General features: G+C 38.6%; 1 protein-coding gene across 38 annotated transcripts in view; it reads left to right on the forward strand.

Moving 5' to 3' along the window:
- Positions 1 to 11,136, forward strand: part of C5H1orf141 (chromosome 5 C1orf141 homolog) — a 53,611-nt gene extending 42,475 nt beyond the window's left edge. For 12 of the 38 annotated variants that reach the window (XM_081490753.1, XM_081490758.1, XM_081490754.1 and 9 more), the window contains 3 exons: positions 146 to 276; positions 7,952 to 8,081; positions 10,044 to 11,136. In XM_081490753.1, the coding sequence (XP_081346879.1) occupies positions 146 to 276; positions 7,952 to 8,081; positions 10,044 to 10,658 (876 nt within the window). In that variant the 3' untranslated portion in view covers positions 10,659 to 11,136. Of the gene's footprint in view, positions 1 to 145; positions 277 to 1,470; positions 4,615 to 7,918; positions 8,106 to 10,043 lie in introns of those variants that run through there. The other 26 variants (XM_081490736.1, XM_081490742.1, XM_081490738.1 and 23 more) reach the window with 5 other exon arrangements.
- Positions 11,137 to 19,171: the final 8,035 nt, after the last annotated feature.

Here is a 19,171-nt window from a genome sequence, read left to right on the forward strand (position 1 = left end):
GGACAGACTGAAGCAACTTAGTATATACAGCTATTTGTTATCATAGTTAGATATACCAAATGTGAATAATCAAGTAAAAATTATTTATCAATATAGACATGGAAAAATAATTTCTAAAATAGTTTCTCCTTTTCTTCATGTGTAGACAGAATATGCTAAGGAATTATATTCACAGCATAGACACCAATGTAGAAGAACATTGGGTTCTACAGTCTTTTCTTCTGTATCCAGCAATCAGTATAATGCATATAAGAAGGAAGAAGACTCTAATTACAGGTATAGATATTGTGTGTTTATATTGAAATAACTGAAACTTAACTGCATCTAACTTTAAGATATAAACATTAAGAAACCTTTAACCAAGAAATAGCAGTGTCTAATCATTTAACACATTATTTTGCTGCTCAATAACATCTGAAGACTCTCTAGTACAAAAATGGTAAAGTCTAGATTCCTGAGTAGGGCATATAATATCTTTTCAGCCATCTATTCTGTCCTTTACTGATTCTAATCACAATGAATAAATAGTCTGTTCCAACTGCTGTGTGATTTAACCCATTCTATTCTCTATGCTTAGAACATACTCCTCCACCTGATAGATTCCTATTTATCTTGAATAGTCTCAAATAGCAAGAAGTCCATCAGTAAGGCAGCTCCAGGTTAACTCAGGTATTTAATGATGTCATCAAGTATCCAGCTTCTCAATCCTCCTTCAATTGTCTCACCAAGTAGTTTGTCCTTCTAGCCTTGCTAGATAAGATGTCTATATCTTATAAATGTAAAATGTCCTACAGCCTTGCCATATAAGATGGTGACTACTATTCAAGAAAACTGAAAACAACACCCAATGAAAAAGAGATAAGCTCTTTGACTCTTTTGCAAGAATGAGGAAAATGCTCTCCAATGCCCTCCAGAAGACCTCCTCTGGTGTCTTCTTGGCTAGAAAAACTTCATGCACCCATATCTAACAATCAATAAATCAGGGAGTTTGGGGGAGAATACATACATATATACGTGTGGCTGAGTCCTTTCACCGTTCACCTGAAACTATCACAACATAGTTAATTGGCTATGCCCCCAATACAAAATAAAAAGTTTTTAAAAATAAAAATTAAAAACCAATAAATCATTATCTGCTTTTAATATGATCCACAGTATGAAATATTAATACTTGTTATATTACAAAGATTGATGTCTTATCAATCTATCTATGGAGCAGAAGATTCAGATTCATAGATCCCTAATTATTTGTCTTTCTATTGGTTGAAATTGATTGCAGTATTTTAGTGCTTTGAATAGTTACTACTAAGGATCTATGTGTCCATTTCCAAGGCAAACCATTCAATATCATGGTAATCCAAACATATGCCCTAACGAGCAACACTGAAGAAGCTGAAGTTGAATAGTTCTATGAAGACCTAAAAGACCTTTTAGAACTAACACCCAAAAAAGATGTCCTTTTCATTATAGGTGACTGGAATGCAAAAGTAGGAAGTCAAGAAACAATTGGAATAACAGGCAAATTTGGCCTTGGAGTACAGAATGAAGCAGGGCAAAGGCTAATAGAGTTTTGCCAAGAGAACGCACTGGTCTTCCAACAACACAAGAGAAGACTCTACACGTGGACATCACCAGATGGTCAACACCGAAATCAGATTGATTATATTCTTTGCAGCCAAAGATGGAGAAGCTCTATGCAGTCAGCAAAAACAAGACAGGGAGCTGACTGTGGCTCAGATCATGAACTCCTTATTGCCAAATTCAGAGTTAAATTGAAGAAAGTGGGGAAAATCACTAGACTATTTAGGTATGACCTAAATCAAATCCCTTATGATTATACAGTGGAAGTGAGAAATAGATTTAAGGGACAAGATCTGATAGATAGAGTGCCTGATGAATTATGGATGGAGATTCGTGACATTATACAGGAGACAGGGATCAAGACCAACCCCAAGAAGAAGAAATGCAAAAAAGCAAAATGGCTGTCTGAGGAGGTCTTACAAATAGCTGGGAAAAGAAGAGAAGTGAAAAGCAAAGGAGAAAAGGAAAGATATTCCCATTTGAATTCAGAGTTCCAAAGAATAGCAAGGAGAGATAAGAAAGCCTTCTTCAGGGATCAATGCAAAGAAATAGAGGGAAACAATAGAATGGGAAAGACTAGAGTTCTCTTCAAGAAAATTAGAGATACCAAGGGAACATTTCATGCAAAGATGGGCTCGATAAAGGACAGAAATGGTATGGACCTAACAGAAGCAGAAGATATTAAGAAGAGGTGGCAAGAATACACAGAAAAACTGTACAAAAAAGATCTTTACAACCCAGATAATGACGATGGTGTGATCACTCACCTAGAGCCAGACATCCTGGAATGTGAAGTCCAGTGGGCCTTAGAAAGCGTCACTACGAACAAAGCTAGTGGAGGTGATGGAATTGCAGTTGAGCTATTTCAAATCCTTAAAGATGATGCTGTGAAAGTGCTGCACTCAATATGCCAGCAAATCTGGAAAACTCAGCAGTGGCCACAGGACTGGAAAAGGTCAGTTTTCATCCCAATCCCAAAGAAAGGCAATGCCAAAGAATGCTCAAACTACCGCACAATTGACTCATCTCACACGCTAGTAAAGTAATGCTTAAAATTCTCCAAGCCAGGCTTCAGCAATACATGAACCGTGAACTTCCAGATGTTCAAATTGGTTTTAGAAAAGGCAGAGGAACCAGAGATCAAATTGCCCACATCTGATGGATCATCAAAAAAGCAAGAGAGTTCCAGAAAAACATCTATTTCTGCTTTATTGACTATGCCAAAGCCTTTGACTGTGTGGATCACAATAAACTGTGGAAAATTCTGAAAGAGATGGGAATACCAGACCATCTGACCTGTCTCTTGAGAAACCTGTATGCAGGTCAGGAAGCAACAGTTAGAACTGGACATGGAACAACAGACTGGTTCCAAATAGGAAAAGGAGTACCTCAAGGCTATATATTGTCACTCTGATTATTTCACTTATATGCAGAGTATATCATGAGAAACGCAGGGCTGGATGAAGCACAAGCTGGAATCAAGATTGCCGGGAGAAATATCAATAACCTCAGATATGCAGATGACACCACCCTTACGGCAGAAAGTGAAGAGGAACTAAGAAGCCTCTTGATGAAAGTGAAAGAGGAGAGTGAAAAAGTTGGCTTAAAGCTCAACATTCAGGAAACTAACATCATGGCATCTGGTCCCATCACTTCATGGGAAATGGATGGGGTAACAGTGGAAACAGTGTCAGACTTTATTTTTTGGGGCTCCAAAATCACTGCTGATGGTGATTGCAGCCATGAAATTAAAAGACGCTTACTCCTTGGAAGGAAAGTTATGACCAACATAGATAGCATATTAGAAAGCAGAGACATTACTTTGCCAACAAAAGTCCATCTAGTCAAGGCTATGGTTTTTCCAGTGGTCATGTATGGATGTGAGAGTTGGACTGTGAAGAAAGCTGAGTGCCAAAGAATTGAAGCTTTTGAGCTGTGGTATTGGAGAAGACTCTTGAGAGTCCCTTGGACTGCAACGAGATCCAACCGGCCCATCATAAAGGATATCAGTCCTGGGTGTTCATTGGAAGGACTGATGTTGAAGCTGAAACTCCAATACTTTGGCCACCTCATGCAAAGAGTTGATTCATTGGAAAAGACCCTGATGCTGGGAAGGATTGGGGACAGGAGGAGAAGGTGACGACAGAGGATGAGATGGCTGGATGGCATCACCGACTCGATAGACATGAGTTTGGGTAAACTCCGGGAGTTGGTGATGGACAGGGAGGCCTGGCATGCTGCGATTCATGGGGTTGCAAAGAGTTGGATACAACTGAGGGACTGAACAGAACTGAAGGATCTATGTGATACGCTCTCTTCTACTTTTTAAGATGTTGGTCAGAAGATGCTCAATTGATTTAGTATCTAAACTGATGGGTTGTAGGTCACATTTTGAAAAGCACAGCCTAGCTTATTCAAGAGAAGGCAATGGCACCCCACTCCAGTACTCTTGCCTCAAAAATCCCATGGATGGAGGAGCCTGGTAGGCTGCAGTCCATGGGGTAGCTAAGAGTCGGACACGACTGAGCAACTTCACTTTCACTTTTCACTTTCATGCATTGGAGAAGGAAATGGCAACCCACTCCAGTGTTCTTGCCTGGAGAATCCCAGGGATGGTGGAGCCTGGTGGGCTGCCATCTATGGGGTTGCACAGAGTCGGACACGACTGAGGTGACTTAGCAGTAGCAGTAGCAGTAGATTATTCAAGATTCATTCCCGTGATTTAGGAAGGAGCCCAACCTCCCTTGAAGGATAGGGTTGCTTGGAGAAAAATGAATAGGATCAGAGTTCTGTTTGCAAAAAAAAAAAAGTGGGTGGGATTCTTAAGTAGGAACCCTCTGTTTACCACTTATCCTTTAAGATTCTACTGAGATATCACATTCTCTCTGAAGTATTCCTTAACAGCAGTGGCAGATTGTTCTACTCTTTCAGCAAAGCAAATTTCCCTTTATAAAATTTCTTGAGTCTCTCTACAGAAGTGTTGTATTCTTTCATCAAATTTCCAAATAAAGACTTCTGGGAAAGTTGGCAACCTACATACAGGTTTATCCTGGCTAAAGTAAGTAACAAAAAGAAGAAAAATAGAGAAGAAAAATTCGTTTACTTGAAACTAGGACAGTTTATCTCAAACTCAAAGAAAATCTGCTATATATTACATATGAAAGGCTGAAAAGACTACAGAAGTCAATGCACAATTCCTGTTCCATAAAAAAGGGGGGAGGGGGAATATTGAAGGAGCCAGTAGAAAATATTTTGAAAATACTTCTGTTAAGCACCATTCCCCTACCCACCCCCCACTCCCGCGACACACACACACACACACACACACACACTCAAAGAAAAAGGTTTATAAACAATGATGAATCATATGAATATGGGAAATCTTCCCCTTGGGGATCCCTTTCCTCACTGTAAATCACAGCACTCCAAGCCTGTGTTAGCAGCATTTTTAAGATTGCTTTAGATGTTCTTAGTTAGAGGGAAAACCTCCTAACTTGGAGGATTGGTAACAGAAGAGACCAGATACAATTTTAGTAATCATCTTTGCAAGTGTGGATAATAGCCACCAAGATACTGTCTAAAAAAAAAAAAAAGCCCCCATTAAACAGTCCAAGAGCCATGCAGCTATTCTTTGATTGAATTCCTCACCAGACTGAGTTGTTTACCCCAAGAGAGAGGTAAAAAACTGGAACTCAGTGGCACCTCACCTGTAAATGGACAGAGAACCCACCACTACTACCATATTAGAATCATTGAAGAGGTTTCACAAAACATTACGTGCACAGGAAAAGTTTCCTCAAGATTTTTCAGGGATCCACCTCCTTCACAAGCTTACTCGGATAGCTGAATACCCAAACTGATAATGTAAAGTAAAAATATCTGGATTGACCTGTTTTTTAAGGAGAGAATTTAATAATACTCAGGTAAACAGGGAGAACATCCCAAGAAAATGTACCCTATTATTCAGGGGATAATATCAAGGCCAGATTAAAGTGTCCTGATTCAAAGGTGAGTAGATGAAAAAAATAAAAACAAAACATGGCCCCTATCAACAATTCTGCAACAAACAGAGGAAATAATTTAAAATATGGCTAATGGCTACATTTTGACAGAATGTGTAACCCATGAAATAGGAGAAAAGTTAGACAATAATTGCTTCATGTGCTCAAGAAATCAAAGAAAATTAAGATCCTATGAAATAAGATTTGAAAATATAAAAGGTAACTGCTGAGGATGAAATGGTGCTATCAGAGTTAACAATGTTTTTAAGGAAATAGTGATGATGCAGAAATGACAGGTGTATTAAAGGTAGTGGAGCAGAATAAACATGGAGTAAGGCAAACTGAAGATCTGAAGAGCAAGTTTAGGAAAATCACACGCAATGCAGTATGAAAGGATAAAAATATGATGGGATTAGACAAGATAGTATATTAACAGAAGAAAAAAGATATCCAACATGGAGATAATTGGTGTAAAGAAGAAAACAGAACACACTGAATGAACTGACTTTAATATACCAGGGCAATTTGTTGTGCTTAGAGAGTTATAGGTGTGCTGAAATGTTGATCCTTCAGCCTTAAAGATTGCTCAGGTGGCTCTATGGTAGCTAGGCTATGGGAGTCCTCAAGTGTTTATCCCGGTGTACTGAACAAAGAATATTAACTAAAATGTCATTATGTGGAAAAGATAGGGAAACATTGCACTAGAATACAAACTACTTGAGAACAAGAGAAAAAGCTGAATTTACTGCTTACAGCATGTGTGTCTGGGAACATATTTAAGAAAGTAGAGAAATGCTGGAGTGGCCAGCAGTCATATTTGGAAGAGTTCAATCTTGGACACTTTGTTCATGCCAGGTGGCAAGATCTAACTGACCTTTTGCATATGCTAACTGACCTCTCTCTGTACCAAATATTTAACCATCTGAGGCTTCCTACTAGGCTTCCCTGGTGGCTCAACTGGTAAAGAATCAGCCTGCAATGTGGGAGACCTGGGTTCCATCCCTGCGTTGGCAAGATCCCTTGGGGAAAGGAACGGCTACCCACTCCAGTATTCTTGCCTGGAGAATCCCATGGACTGTATAGTCCATGGGGTCGCAAAGAGTTGGACACTACTGAGGGACTTTCACTTTCACTGACTAATAATGAGTTTGCATATAAGAGAGATTTGCAAATTTGGGAATGCCTTTCTTCAACAAAAATCTCCAAGACCATTTTTATGTTTGATCTCTCTCAAGCCAAACATTAGATTCTTGATCTCAGTCTTTTCCAGTTCTATTTTGTTTATTTGTTTTTACTAAACAGCTACTACAGATTAAGCACGAAACCAAGTACTTTGCATGTTATTTTGCAATGTAAAATATTTTATACAAAATATTTTGTAAATACCATAGTAGATATGTACCTTTTATGAAAATCTTTTAAAATTTCAGCTCAAACGGGAAAAAAAAAACAACCCTAGGGAATCACTTGAACTGGTTGGTCACTCAGAAGATTGTTATTGGAGCAAAAATTCACAGCCACTTTAGGTTTAAAACAGCTCTTCTCTTTCTTTCTATGATGGTATCTGAGTGAGGGACTCACTGGACTTTGTGACATTGAGGAAAAGGTATTTGGCCAACGATCTTGGTCAGTGCCCTTGGACTGCTGGCCTGATGTCTAGATGTTCTGTGGCTACTGACACTTGTGGTTCATGAACTTATAGCCTATTCTGTCTGAACTTGGATAGGGTCCACTCTCAGGTATCATCAAAACAGTAGAAATCAGTGAGTTTCTGTCGTGTCTTCATCTGTGCTTAGACTGTCTATTTATACCTCACCCAAGGGAAGCTTTTGCTGTGGCTTACCCCTGTGATAGTAAGCTTGTTGGCAAGCCTAATCTGAGTGTTCATGTCACTTGTGGACCCATGGAGATCTGGAATGAAAGCTATATCTTCTCTCTGCTTGACCACATCATTTCATCCTAATAATAAAGCTAGGGTGACCCTGTGGTGGCAGGAAGCTGCCTGGTAAAGAACTATTGTCCCAGACTCTCAACAAAAGATGTGGCGAATATACCTGTCTTTCTTTGTTGGTCTCTTCAACCTACATAATATACTTCCTCCCCACTCAAAAACCAAAGAGGCACACGTATTACTGTCTTGCTTCCACCCCTGCTTTTGCTATTTTCCACCACAAACCAAGCAGCAAATGATGGTCGTGTCAGGCTGAAAGTATGGCAGGGGGATCTGAGGGAGATGTTAGTAGCAGTGATTTTGAGGAATGGGATAGGCAGACAAGAACTGATAAGCTGAAACCAGTCCTATAAACTGGTTATGCTGAACTTTCACTCATTTTCAGAATAAAATCTTCTTCTGATTTGAATGGTTTTAGTACCAAAGAAAATGAATCCATCGGAAATGATCAACTAAATGAGTATTCAGTAAGACAGAAAAGCCTGCTCCCATTGTGCTTTGAGGATGAACTAATAAAGCCAGATGCCAAGATAATCAATGTTAGTCTGGTAAGGACAGTAACTTCTCACACGGTAATAAAAACATCTATTTATACTACTGTTCGGTAAAAGTATGTATTATTACTACTTGTAGGCATATCGTAACCTAGTGACCAGAATCTTTGATAAATTCTTCTCACCTCTTGGCTTCATATTCTGAAGTGACAACAACATGGATTCTTAACATTCTTTTTAGAAACCCCATTCCAAACTGGGGCATTCCTTGGCACCAGCTGAAAAATGTGTGTTTTTCTTTTATGAAGGATTTATCAAATTTTCTTGGTTATAAAAGAAATATAAAATAAAGATGGTGTTTTTTTAAATGATTTGATTATGTTTCACTTTTCTATCAATCTATTCTATTTCAACCAGAAGAAGCATTTATTAAAGGTGATTTGGTAGCTCAGAGTCTCTAGGAATGCTGGACAGACAATATGGCTGGAAAGCTATCCAATCAGGACTCACCCTGTTACAGCCGCAGATTGCTCTACTGGGGCCCATGCTCTTGTCACAGACAAAAGAAATTTACAATTCTGATGCTGGGCAGGAGACACTGCTTCTAAGATCTTTGCCCACCGCCGCCTTTCAGCTAGCTATATCTACCACCAGCCTCACTGGAATAGTTTTCGCAATGCCTGCTTTTCACAGTGCTTGCTTTTTCTGAGCTGAAGATTGTCTGAAGTGTATCCAAGTGGCAGAGCCTAGGCCACATGTCTATGCCCTAACCTTAAGGGAAGCTGATAAACCAAGTTTTTGCCTCTACCTAAGGGTACATTGGGCTTCCCTGGTGGCTCAGTGGTAAAGAATCTGCCTGCAATATAGGAGACGAGAGTTCGATCCCTGGGTCAGGAAGATCCCCTGGAGAAGGAAATGGCAACCCAATCCAATATTCTTGCCTCAGAAATCCCATGGACAGAGGAACCTGGCGGATTGCAGTCCTTGGAGTCGCAAAGAGTCAGACAGACTTAGGGACAGAGCATGTATGCAAGGGTACATTCCCTAAGGTACTGGACAGACCAAAAATTTGACAAACCTCTACTACTATGGCTAAATAGGTAACACTGACATCACCAGTGGATTAAAAAACTAGATCTTTTGTCATTTTTTTCAGTAATCATAAGCATGAATATGCCTTTCACACTAAGGTTATTAATATACAATTAGATGATCATTAATTTCTTACTTTGTTAATTATATTTCTAAAAGAAAAGTAGCAATCATTGACTTAAAGTTTACAAACTAAATACTGGTAATATTTGTATTTGATGAGTAATCTGTAGATTTAATCTTTTTTTCCTTATAATGGAAATGTGTAAGAGAGTTCAGTGAGTAGATCATACATACATATTTTGCTACTACTGTGATAAAAATAGTCTATTTTTAAGTCAATCTACTACTTTGGCTCTTTTATTTCACAGATATAATATATTGAACACTTTTCAGTGTGCTAAATTGTGCTTATGTTGGGATACAATAACGAATGTTAAGTCTTTTAAAGAAAATTTTACACTTTCTGAATTTACTAGGATATTCAAACTTTGTAATTTTGGCTTGTAATCAGTTATGTAATCGGTTTCTTTTGATCTTTGACTCAATCTATTGTTTGATATACTGCTTGTTTCTGGACGTGGAAACCTAAGAAATGCCAGAACAATGTTCCATGCTACCAAATATCATATTTCCCAGTGACAGCACCAACATTTCTTTACATCTCACGCTATTTCAAAAAGAATTTTAGGAGGCCAGAAGTTCAGATTTTACGCTTAACATTGCAACAGAGTACTAAGAGAAGGAAGTGTGTAACATACAAGGACATATTTTTGTTATGTTTAAATACTATTATTGCTTATATTAAAAATGTCTATGTAGTTACTTTTAGAATATTTTGCCATTTTATTTTATGTTTTAAAAACTATTTAACCTTATTGCTTCAATAGACAGATAACAAAGACTCTTTTCTTTAATCTACAGGGGAAAAATGATACAAATCCCATAATTTTCCAAGAGGCTGGATATGTACAAATGTTACTTTTGACAAAAAGTAGGCTTCCTCACCATTCTATGGAAAATGGAAAGGGTTGCCTGTATGAAAGATCAAATGTTGTTTTAGAAAGAAATTGTGAAATGCTTAAATCTGTAGCTAGAGATCAATCTATTACTCCTTCCAAAATCCGAAGAACTCTGCCTACAACACAGAAGAAAGATATACCAGCAATATCTTTTGAAGCCAGCCATAGAGCTGTAGATGATAAACTAAGGAAGAAAACTAGTAAGCAGACATTCGAAAACATATCTTGGGATAAGCTCTATAATTCTTCACAGACATTTTCCAGCTTAACAAAAAAAATTGTGGGTTTCCTTGATAAAACTATTATTCAAGAAATGAGTGCTAAAACTGGAAAATTTGAAAAAATGTTTTCTACAGTAAAACCAATGAGCAGATTCGGTGCCTCACCTGTCAAATATTACTCAAAGCCTTCAAGAAATATACTCAAAGTCCATAAAATAAATAATGTAACACCATTGGATGATTTGTTAAACTTGTCAAGTAAAAACCAAGCACCTCATCAAATATTGTTTATTTAGCATTTGGGGATAACAAGAAGCAAATAACGAAGTTAGAAGATCATAGAAGAAATTCTTGTCTAAATGGTAATATTTTAGTGGATGGTAGAAGAGAACAAAGCATAGAAGTTGAAATTACAAACGAACAGTGGTTTAATATTTTTAGTAAATAAGAGGATAAAATTAGGAAATAATGATCAACAAGAGGAACTAGTTCAGAAATTTCTCTTATCTCAATTAGATTCCTCAATCATCAGCATTCCTACAGTTAAGTATGATTCAGGACCAAGAATGGTATAGACTGACTCTGGATATTTGCTATTAGAAGCCAAATAACATCAAAAACTTTGTTCCCTAACTAGATATCAAACAAAACAGTATACCATTAACTTGATAGATGTGGAATTAATTGTATAAAAGCATTTTGGATAATTGATGGAAACTATTACAGTATTACATTAGCAATTCATGAAATTAAAAGGCTTTGAAAAATTTCAAATATCTTTTTGTTAGTAAATGTTGAAACTTCTTTACTATATCATGTCTTTATCAAGTGTGACTTTGACTTTTTTTCTGAATTGTTAAACAATTTAAAAGCATAACTGATCCTTAGTAAGTAAATAATTTTGGTAGTAAATTCTATAAAAGATTGAAAATTTTCAATCAGTTGCTATTCTATTTATTCATTAACTTCTTATTAACTCAAACAGTAAAAAAGCAGAACTCAGAAGCAAGTTGCATTTCAGGAGTTCATTGGTAATCCACTTGTTTAAGGACTTTTCTTTTTTAAAGTCTTAACTGTTAGTACTTGAGGATAAGTAGGTTAGTTAGAAGCATTTCAGTTGAAGGAAGGTTTTGGAGGTCTTTTGGAAACTTTCAGGAGTGAGGAAGTGAACTTGTTCAGGTTTCTCTGTTTCCACTGACTGGAGGTTTCCTTTATTATGTGTCATCAATGCTACTCTTGGGCATCTCTTCATGATTAGAAGCAGATTTGGGCTCTCTGCTTGTCATCATAGGATGACAAGGAGAGAAAATGAAGATGGAGGAAAGAGAATGTTAACTGGAGACTCTGTAAATGAGAGAAGAACAAGAGAAAAAGGATTCAAGATAAGGTGGTGGGTTCAGTTATGTAGGAAGTAATAGAGTGGGAACACACAAATTTTCCTGGCTAATTACCTTTCTTTTAGTTACTGCTGGAGAGGAGAAGCAGCAGCAGCTGCAGCTCAAAGTCATGAAGTCATCTTTCTTTTCAGAAAACAGGGATTGACCTTGCTCTCTTTGCTTGCTTTACCCATTCTCCCCCTATCTCCACCCCACCACCATATTCACTGCAGTAATCCCAACAGCTTACTGCAAAGCAAAATAGTTTCCTTAATTACCCTGCGGTCTCAGAGAAGAAAACAGACTCTTAACCACTAACAGTAAAAATGACAAGAAATAGAAAATATACCTAGTAATAGCACAAGTAATGATGGTAGGGTTTCCTGATATTCAGTACAAGAGAAACTGGTGTAGACCCTGAATCTGGGCAGTTATGAGAGAACTTGGGCAAATAATGTCAACTATCTGAGTCTCGCTTTTCTATATTCCTGCCTTAAGATGAGGACAACAATACCTTGTTTTACAGTATGATTATTTTAAAGATTGGGCTTCCCTTGTGGCTGGTAAAGAATCCGCCTGCAACGCAGAAGACCTGGATTTGATCACTGGGTTGGGAAGATCCCCTGGAGAAGAGAAAGGCTATCCATTCCAGTATTCTGGCCTGGAGAATTCCATGAACTGTATAGTCCATGGGATCACAAAGAGTCGGATACGAATAAATGACTTTCACTTTTGCTTTCATTTTAAAGATTAAATAAACAATGTGGAGTCTCTTGAGTATGGTAAGCATTCATTTAAAATTCCCCTTTTATTCCCATCCTTTCTCCTGTTCTTAATGTAAGCGTGTGTATTAGTCGCTCAGTTGTGCCCGACTCTTTGTGACCCCGTGGACCATAGCCTGCCAGACTCCTCTATTCTTAGAATTTTCAAGGCGAGAATACTGGAGTGGGTTGCCATTCCCTTCTCCAGCGGATCTTCCCAACCCAGGGATCGAATCCTGGGGTCGAACTCAGGCAGATTCTTTACTATCTAAGCCACCAGGGAAGCCCATCCTTTCCCGTGCTCTTAATGTAAGTATAACTTCTTAAAAGATGTTCCCAAAGGTCTCTTACTACAACCTTTTCTAAATTATAGGCTAAACCTAACTACAGTCAGTCTTCAGACTTTAGCCCAAAGTAGACTTAAATTGGAACTGAGGATTTTGTATGTTATTTTTGGAAGTTTCTGCTGCAGCATGTGAGTTTTATTCTTTAGAAGGGCACTAACTCAATTTAAAAATTCCATCTCGCTGAGGATTGGCCATTGAAATAGCTGGACAGCTGGGAGCAGTGGGTTGTGGGAAGATGGTGACATAAGCTCACCACCTTTCTCTTCTACTCTCAGCTTTAATCTATTATCTCCTTAGCCAAACAGATGCTGGGATCTGCAAGAAGTGGGGTGCAAGTTTAGACAAGGTTTCTGTTCTAATGCTGAGATCTGAATATGGCTCTGGAGACCAGTCTCTGAGTTAGAAGGCAATAATGGAAATTGTGCTGTGTCTAGGGACTGGCTGGCAGTTGAAATCTGTGGATTACCCCAGGGAAAGATTGTCTCTGGTTCTCTGTAAGTGTTCCTGGTCTCGTTGGTCCCCAGGAGTCTAAGAAGAAAACACTAAACCTGTGAAAAAACTGGGAACTCAGAGAATTTTTCCTTCAGATGCCTCTGCAGAGGGTTATATTCTGCTTGCTTTTATAGTATCAGTCCATAATGAGAACGCCTTTACCTTCTACCATTTACATAGCTGTGGTCACTAAATACTGCCATAAACAGACCTAAGTTTCTCTGAGCCATATAAGAAAAATAGCAACCCATCTAAAGGGTCACAGCAAGCAGATGGTGGCCATCCAGGCAGGACATAACAGGGAAAAGGGCATGAGAACTGACAGAGGTTTCACCTAGGGATGGGGAGGAATAAGCAAACATAGTAATTTTGTAGGATTAGCAGTGAGAAAACATTTGAAAAAAAATTTTTTTTCCTATTTGCTCATCCTGCCAAGTGCAGCTCATTTAGCAGTTAGCTATAAAATAAATAGAACAGATAAAGATTCTGGAGGAGACAGGGATAATTTGATTTAAAAAAATAATAAGAAGCACTTAAGTAGATTCAAGTATATTACACACACACACAAAATACTGGTTGTATGTATGACTCAATCACGATCTGAATTGATAGAATAGGTAACTATTAATTGAGTAGAAATATAAGAAAGCTTCCAAAATAAGGGGAAATACAATTTATAAAATATAAGAAAAATGAAAAAGAACAAACATGATATAAAATCATAAAATATTGGTATCAACTATCTGTCATACTACATTTGAATTGCTTGAATTTTCCCTTTATTTTTTAAAAATTTACTCATTTATTTTTGGCTACACTACTTGCAGCGAGCAGGGGCTACTCTTCATTGAGGTGTGAAGGCTTCATTGCAGTTGGGTTCTCTTGTTGCGGAGCCCTAACTCTAGGCACTCAGGTTTCTGTAGCTGCTGTGTGTGGGCTCAGTAGTTGTGGCACATGCCCTTAGTTGCTCTGAAGCACGTGGGATCTTCCCAGACCAGGGATCGAGCCCATGTCCCCTGCATTGGCAGACAGATTCTTATCCACTCTACCACCAGGGAAATGCCTGAATTTTCCTTTTAAAAAACAGAGACTCTCAGACTGAGTTTAAAAAAATAACACTTAATTATACAATCGGCTGTCTGTATACATGGGTTCTACATCTGTGAATTCAACCAACCACAAATAGAAAGTATTATTTAAAAAAAAATTCTGAAAATTTCCAAAAATAAAAACTTGAATTTGCCTAGCTAGCATCAGCAGCTATTTACATAGCATTTACATTATACTTACAAATATTTACATAGTATTTACATTGTATTAGGTACTGTAAGTAATCTAGAGATGATTTAACGTGTATGGGAGCATGTGCATTGGTTTTACACAAATACTACTCCATTTTATATAAGGAAGCTGAGCATCCATAGGTTTTGGTATCCATGGGAGGCCCTGGAACCAATAACCTTGATACAAAGGGATGAATATATTCTGTTTATAAGAAATAGAGTTAAAGCAATAAAAAGAAGCTTGAAAATAAAGGAATGGAGACAGAGATACCAGACTAATGAAACAAAGAGAAACTGTAGTGGCATTATTAATATCACATGTTTAAAATTTAAGATTAGAAACAATAAATGTGACAAAGAAGGACCATATACCTTATGTAATAATAGAAACACACTATCTATAAAATGTATAACTGCTTTGGTGCACTATATATATACCAAACAACAAAACAGCTAGTTATATGAGAAAAAGCTATTAGAAATCTCAGAGAATATAACAAAAATAAAATTATTGAAGAAAACATAAATTCACTACTTTAAGAGTTAAACAGGTAAAACAAAAAAAGTATGGATACAGAGTAATTCAGTTCAGTACAGTTTAGTCGCTCAGTCGTGTCCGAATCTTTGCGACCCCATGAACCGCAGTACGCCAGGCCTCCCTGTCCATCACCAACTCCCGGAGTCCACCCAAACCCATGTCCATTGAGTCAGTGATGCCATCCAACCATCCCATCCTTTGTCGTCCCCTTCTCCTCCGGCCCCCAATCTTTCCAGCATCAGAGTCTTTTCAAATGAGTCAGCTCTTCAAATCAGGTGGCCAAAGTATTGTAGTTTCAGCTTCAACATCAGTCCTTCCAATGAACACCCAGGACTGATCTCCTTTAGGATAGACTGGTTGGATCTCGTTGCAGTCCAAAGGACTCTCAAGAGTCTTCTCCAACACCACATTTCAAAAGCATCAATTCTTCGGTTCTCAGCTCTCTTTATACTCCAACTATCACATCCATACATGACTACTGGAAAAACCATAGCCTTGACTAGGCGGACCTTTGCTGACAAAGTAATGTCTCTACTTTTAAATATGCTATCTAGGTTGGTCATAACTTTCCTTCCAAGGAGCAAGCGTCTTTTAATTTCATGGCTGCAATCACCATCTGCAGTGATTTTGGAGCCCCAAAAAATAAAGTTAGTCACTGTTTCCACTGTTTCCCCATCTATTTGCCATGAAGTGATGGGACCAGATGCCATGATGTTAGTTTTCTGAATGTTGAGCTTTAAGCCAACTTTTTCACGCTCCTCTTTCACTTTCATCAAGAGGCTCTTTAGTTCCTCTTCACTTTCTGCCATAAGGGTGGTGTCATCCGCATATCTGAGGTTATTGATATTTCTCCTGGCAATCTTGATTCCAGCTTGTGTTTCATCCAGCCCAGCATTTCTCATGATGTACTCTGCATATAAGTTAAATAAGCAGGGTGACAATATACAGCCTTGACGTACTCCTTTTCCTATTTGGAACCAGTCTGTTGTTCCATGTCCAGTTCTAACTGTTGCTTCCTGACCTGCATACAGGTATTTCAAGAGGCACGTCAGGTGGTCTGGTATTCCCATCTCTTTCAGGATTTTCCACAGTTTGTTGTGATCCACACAGTCAAAGGCTTTGGCATAGTCAATAAAGCAGAAATAGATGTTTTTCTGGAACTCTCTTGCTTTTTCGATGATCCAGCGGATGTGGGCAATTTGATCTCTGGTTCCTCTGCCTTTTCTTAAACCAGCTTGAACATCTGGAAGTTCACAGTTCACGTATGGCTGAAGCCTGGCTTGGAGAATTTTGAGCATTACTTTACTAGCATACGCTGCTGCTGCTGCTAAGTCCTTTCAATCATGTCTGACTCTGTGCAACCCCATAGACAGCAGCCCACCAGGCTATGAGATGAGTGCAATTGTGCAGTAGTTTGAGCATTCTTTGGCATTGCCTTTCTTTGGGATCAGAATGAAAACTGACCTTTTCCAGTCCTGTGGCCACTGCTGAGTTTTCCAAATTTGCTGATATATTGACTGAAGCATTTTCACAGCATCATCTTTCAGGATTTGAAGTAGCTCAACTGGAATTCCATCACCTCTGCTAGCTTTGTTCGTAATGATGCTTCCTAAGGCCCACTTGACTTCACATTCCAGGATGTCTGGCTCTAGGTGAGTGATCACACCATCATGATTATCTGGGTCGTGAAGATCTTTTTTGTACAGTTCTTCTGTGTGTTCTTGCCACCTCTTCTTAATATCTTCTGCTTCTGTTAGGTCCATACCATTTCTGTCCTTTATCGAGCCCATCTTTGCATGAAATGTTCCCTTGGTATCTCTAATTTTCTTGAAGAGATCTCTAGTCTTTCCCATTCTGTTGTTTTCCTCTATTTCTTTGCATTGATCCCTGAGGAAGGCTTTCTTATCTCTCCTTGCTATTCTTTGGAACTCTGAATTCAAATGGGAATATCTTTCCTTTTCGCTTCTCTTCTTTTCCCAGCTATTTGTAAGGCCTCCTCAGACAGCCATTTTGCTTTTTTGCATTTGTTTTCCATGGGGATGGTCTTGATCCCTGTCTCCTATACAATGTCTTGAACCTCTGTCCATAGTTCATCAGGCACTCTGTCAATCAGATCTAGTCCCTTAAATCTATTTGTCACTTGCACTGTATAATCATAAGGGATTTGATTTAGGTCATACCTGAATGGTCTAGTGGTTTTCCCCGCTTTCTTCAATTTAAGTCTGAATTTGGCAATAAGGAATTCTTCATCTGAGCCACAGTCAGCTCCCAGTCTTGTTTTTGCTGACTGCATAGAGCGTCTCCATCTTTGGCTGCAAAGAATATAATCAATCTGATTTCGGTGTTGACCATCTGGTGATGTCCATCTGTAGAATCATCTCTCGTATTGTTGGAAGAGGGTGTTTTCTATGACCAGTGTATTCTCTTGGCAAAACTGTTAGCTTTTGCCCTGCTTCATTCTGTACTCCAAGGTCAAACTTGCCTGTTACTCCAGGTATCTCTTGACTTCCTACTTTTACTTTCCAGTGCCGAATGATGAAAAGGACATCTTTTTTGGGTGTTACTCCTGGAAGGTCTTGTAGGTCTTCATAGAACCGTTCAATTTCACCTTCTTTGACATTACTGGTTGTGGCATAGACTTGGATTACTCTGATATTGAATGTTTTGCCTTAGAAACGAACAGAGATCATTTGTGATTTTTGAGACTGCACCCAAGTACTGCATTTAGGACTCTTTTGTTGACTATGATGGCTACTCCATTTCTTCTAAGGGATTATTACCCACAGTAGTAGATATAATGGTCATCTGAATTAAAATCTCCCATTCCAGCCCATTTAGTTCACTGATTCCTAAAATGTTCATGTTCACTCTTGCCATCTCCTGTTTGACCACTTCCAGTTTACTCTGATGCATGGACCTAACATTCCAGGTTCCTATGCAATATTGTTCTTTACAGCATCAGACTCTACTTCCATCACCAGTCACATCCACAACTGGGTGTTGTTTTCACTTTGGCTCCATCTCTTCGTTCTTTCTCCAGAAATAAGTGGAGTTATTTCTCCAGTCTTCTCCAGTAGCATATTGGGCCCCTTGACCTGGGGAGTTCATCTTTCCGTGTCCTTTCTTTTTGCCTTTTCATACTGTTCATGGGGTTCTCAAGGCAAGAATACTGAAGTGGTTTGCCATTCCCTTCGCCAGTGGACCTTGTTTTGTCAGAACTCTCCACCATGACCTGTCCCTCTTGGGTGGCCCTACAAAGTATGGCTCATGGTTTCATTGAGTTAGGCAAGGGTGTGGTCCATGTGATCAGTTTGATTAGTTTATGCTCCTATAATCATAGATATGCTGCTGCTGTGGCTAATTCGGGTCAGTCGTGTCTGACTCTGTGCGACCCCATAGACGGCAGCCCACCAGGCTCCCCTGTCCCTGGGATTCTCCAGGCAAGAACACTGGAGTGGGTTGCCATTTCCTTCTCTAATGCATGAAAGTGAAAAGTGAAAGTGAAGTCGCTCAGTTGTGTCTGACTCTTAGCAACCCCTTGGACTGAAGCCTACCAGGCTCCTCTGTCCATGGGATTTTCCAGGCAAGAGTACTGGAGTGGGTTGCCAGTGCCTTTTCCGAATCATAGATATAGAAGCAAGCAAAAGAATCATAGGAAATATTACATGCAGTTTTATGCCAACACATTTGAAAATCTAAAAAAAAAAAAAAAATGGATTGATTTCCTATCAAGAAAGAAATGCTCAGAATTGACCCCTAGAAATGGGTAATGTGAATAAACTAATTTCCTAGAAGGCAGTGACATGCCCCAGGACTAGATGAGTTCACAAATAACTTTTCTTAGTTCACTATTGAAGCCAGTGTGGTAAGTAGAATTTCAAAGATGTCTCCCCAAGATTCCCAACCCTTGTTTTTCAAACACTAAAGTAGATACAACTGTGAAAGGACTTTGAAGACAGATTTAAGGTTACTAACCATCTGACCTCAAATATGGAGATTATGCAGAATTATT

The sequence above is a fragment of the Giraffa tippelskirchi genome, chromosome 5 (genome assembly GCF_054371585.1).
Source record: "Giraffa tippelskirchi isolate mGirTip1 chromosome 5, T2T-mGirTip1v1.2.pri, whole genome shotgun sequence".
NCBI classification, from domain to species: Eukaryota; Metazoa; Chordata; class Mammalia; order Artiodactyla; family Giraffidae; genus Giraffa; species Giraffa tippelskirchi.